This window comes from Microtus ochrogaster, linkage group LG4, assembly GCF_000317375.1.
Source record: "Microtus ochrogaster isolate Prairie Vole_2 linkage group LG4, MicOch1.0, whole genome shotgun sequence".
Lineage (NCBI taxonomy): Eukaryota > Metazoa > Chordata > Mammalia > Rodentia > Cricetidae > Microtus > Microtus ochrogaster.
The window spans coordinates 20628437-20630537 of NC_022030.1; the positions used below are offsets into that span (position 1 = coordinate 20628437).

Sequence of the window (2101 nt, forward strand, 5' to 3'; positions counted from 1 at the left end):
GGTGTGCTGGCTGGGGTTCAAGGCATGCAGCGCTATGCTCAGCTTGTGTGGTGTTTATCATGAGATTAACATGTATCTGTTACTAAGCTGACTGTTATTGAATCTTTCGCCATGTTTTTCTTCTGGTGACTTTTACCCATTTTGCACACTGCTGATAAAGAATTTGCCCCATTCCCAACACTATGGAGTAAGAAGGGAGGGGAGTCACTCACCTATTATGTCCAGCTGGATGGGGTCACTCCTCTTGGAACTGACTGGATTGGAGACCTCACACTGATACTTTCCAGTATCCTCCCTCTTGACAGGGAATATGCGGAGGATTTTGTTGGTCCAGTGTAGCTTCATCCTATGTGTGAGCCTCAGATTCTGGCCATTGAAGATCCAATGGATGGAGATCCCAGTGTCATTTGAGAAGCAGCTCAGGGACACAGAGTCAAATTCTTTGACTATGGAGTTGCTGACTTGGATGGAGGGTGTAGTCACTAGCTCTGTGGATAAACAGTGGAGGGGACAGCTGAGAGTCCTTCATCCTCAGATCTCAGCCAGCTCACAGGGCACACAGAATGACATGGCCCTTTGGAAGATCGCATGTTTTGGTTCAAGATACAATCTGTAAAGAAAGAGCTAAATCTTCCTCCCACCCAGATCACCCACAGTGACCCTCAACTCAGGGTATATGTACAGGTTCCACACTAGGAGCCTTTTCAGGCCACATGACCACAAATCTCATGGTTGTCAGAATGTTATCCCCATAGATTTTTGTGCAAATTCTTGCTCACACTTTCTGTGAGTGTGAACAGTCAGGCCCCTCCATTATAAAATATCCTTCTTTTTCTTTTTCATTAAATAATGTGTCATGGGTTTCAGATGGCCCAGCTAGTCTTAAAGGTGTTGAAGCCTACACCTCTGGGCTTGGTGAAATCCCAAACTAAGGAATTTGTATTAGAGCTGGGCAGTGGTGGCACAAACCTTAACACCAGCACTCAGTAGGCAGAGGCAGGTGGATCTATGTGAGTTCAAGGCCAGCCTGGTTTACAGAATGAGTTCCACGCAGGCACCAAAGTTACACAGAGAAACCCTCTCTTGAAAACCCAAAATAGATGCTATTGGATCCATTGCTGGAGATAGAGGTGCTTTGCCCAAGATGAGAACCTATGGATTGCTTCCAGACCAATATGGTTTCATGGAACAAGACCTCCTGAGATGTTGCCTTAAATACCCCTCAAAAACACACTACTCGACCTGTTCGCCTGTGAGCTCACTGTAACCCTGGAACACAGATTGCTCCAATACTGAGGGGAGCTGGGAGGTAAGTCAACAGCCACAGGGCCTGACAGCCAGAAGCCCCATTCTCTAGGACCTCCTCAGTGGGACAAAACCCAGGGGCCCTTCCCCAACTCCCTTGTCTTTTTTAGCTAGCCAGCAGGGAGTATTCTTGTGGCTGGGCTATTCCTCAACCCACCCCTCCCCCACATCTGCCTTTTTGCCTGTGAGCTCAGTGGAACTCTGGAATGCAGATTGCTTCAATACTGAGGGTACCTGAGAACTTGCTCCTATACTAAGGGGACCTAAGAAACAGACACAGGAAGGATTGGATCAAGAAGCCAAGACACTGATGGCCTCATTTGAAGGAAGAGAAAAGTAGGTGCCCATGCAATAATTCCTCCAACATCCTGAAAAGCAACATGTAACACCAGAACCAAGCAGACACACAGAAGGAAGACTTGATCATCCTAACCCAAAAGAAGTAGAAGAAAACAACTTTAAATGTAACTTTATGAAAATGATGAAGACCTTTAAAGAGGAAGCGAAAAAGTCCCTTAAAGAAATGGAAGAGAAGAAAAAAGTTGGAAAAAAATTAATAAATCCCTCAAGGAAACCCAAGAAAAGCAAGAAAAAACAATCAAAAAGGTAAAGGAAATAGTTCAAGACTTGAATACTCTTCAACTGGACTTTGGGAGCTCAGTCTATTGCTCTGATGAGGGTCTCTGTCTCTATCACCATCCATCGCCAGAGGAAGATTCTATGGTAATATTTGAGATAATCATCAGTGTGATAGTGGGGCAAGGCCAGTTCAGGCACACTCTCCTCTGCTGCCCAG

The 2101-nt window shown here is 45.5% G+C and overlaps 1 protein-coding gene across 1 annotated transcript in view; it reads right to left on the bottom strand.

Annotated features, from left to right (window-relative positions):
- The window catches only part of LOC101984398 (carcinoembryonic antigen-related cell adhesion molecule 2), a 28031-nt gene that overhangs the window by 9349 nt on the left and 16581 nt on the right, over nucleotides 1–2101 (bottom strand). The window contains exon 3 of the mRNA XM_026786376.1: nucleotides 213–488. Coding sequence (XP_026642177.1) covers nucleotides 213–488 — 276 coding nt within the window. The remainder of the gene's footprint in view (nucleotides 1–212; nucleotides 489–2101) is intronic.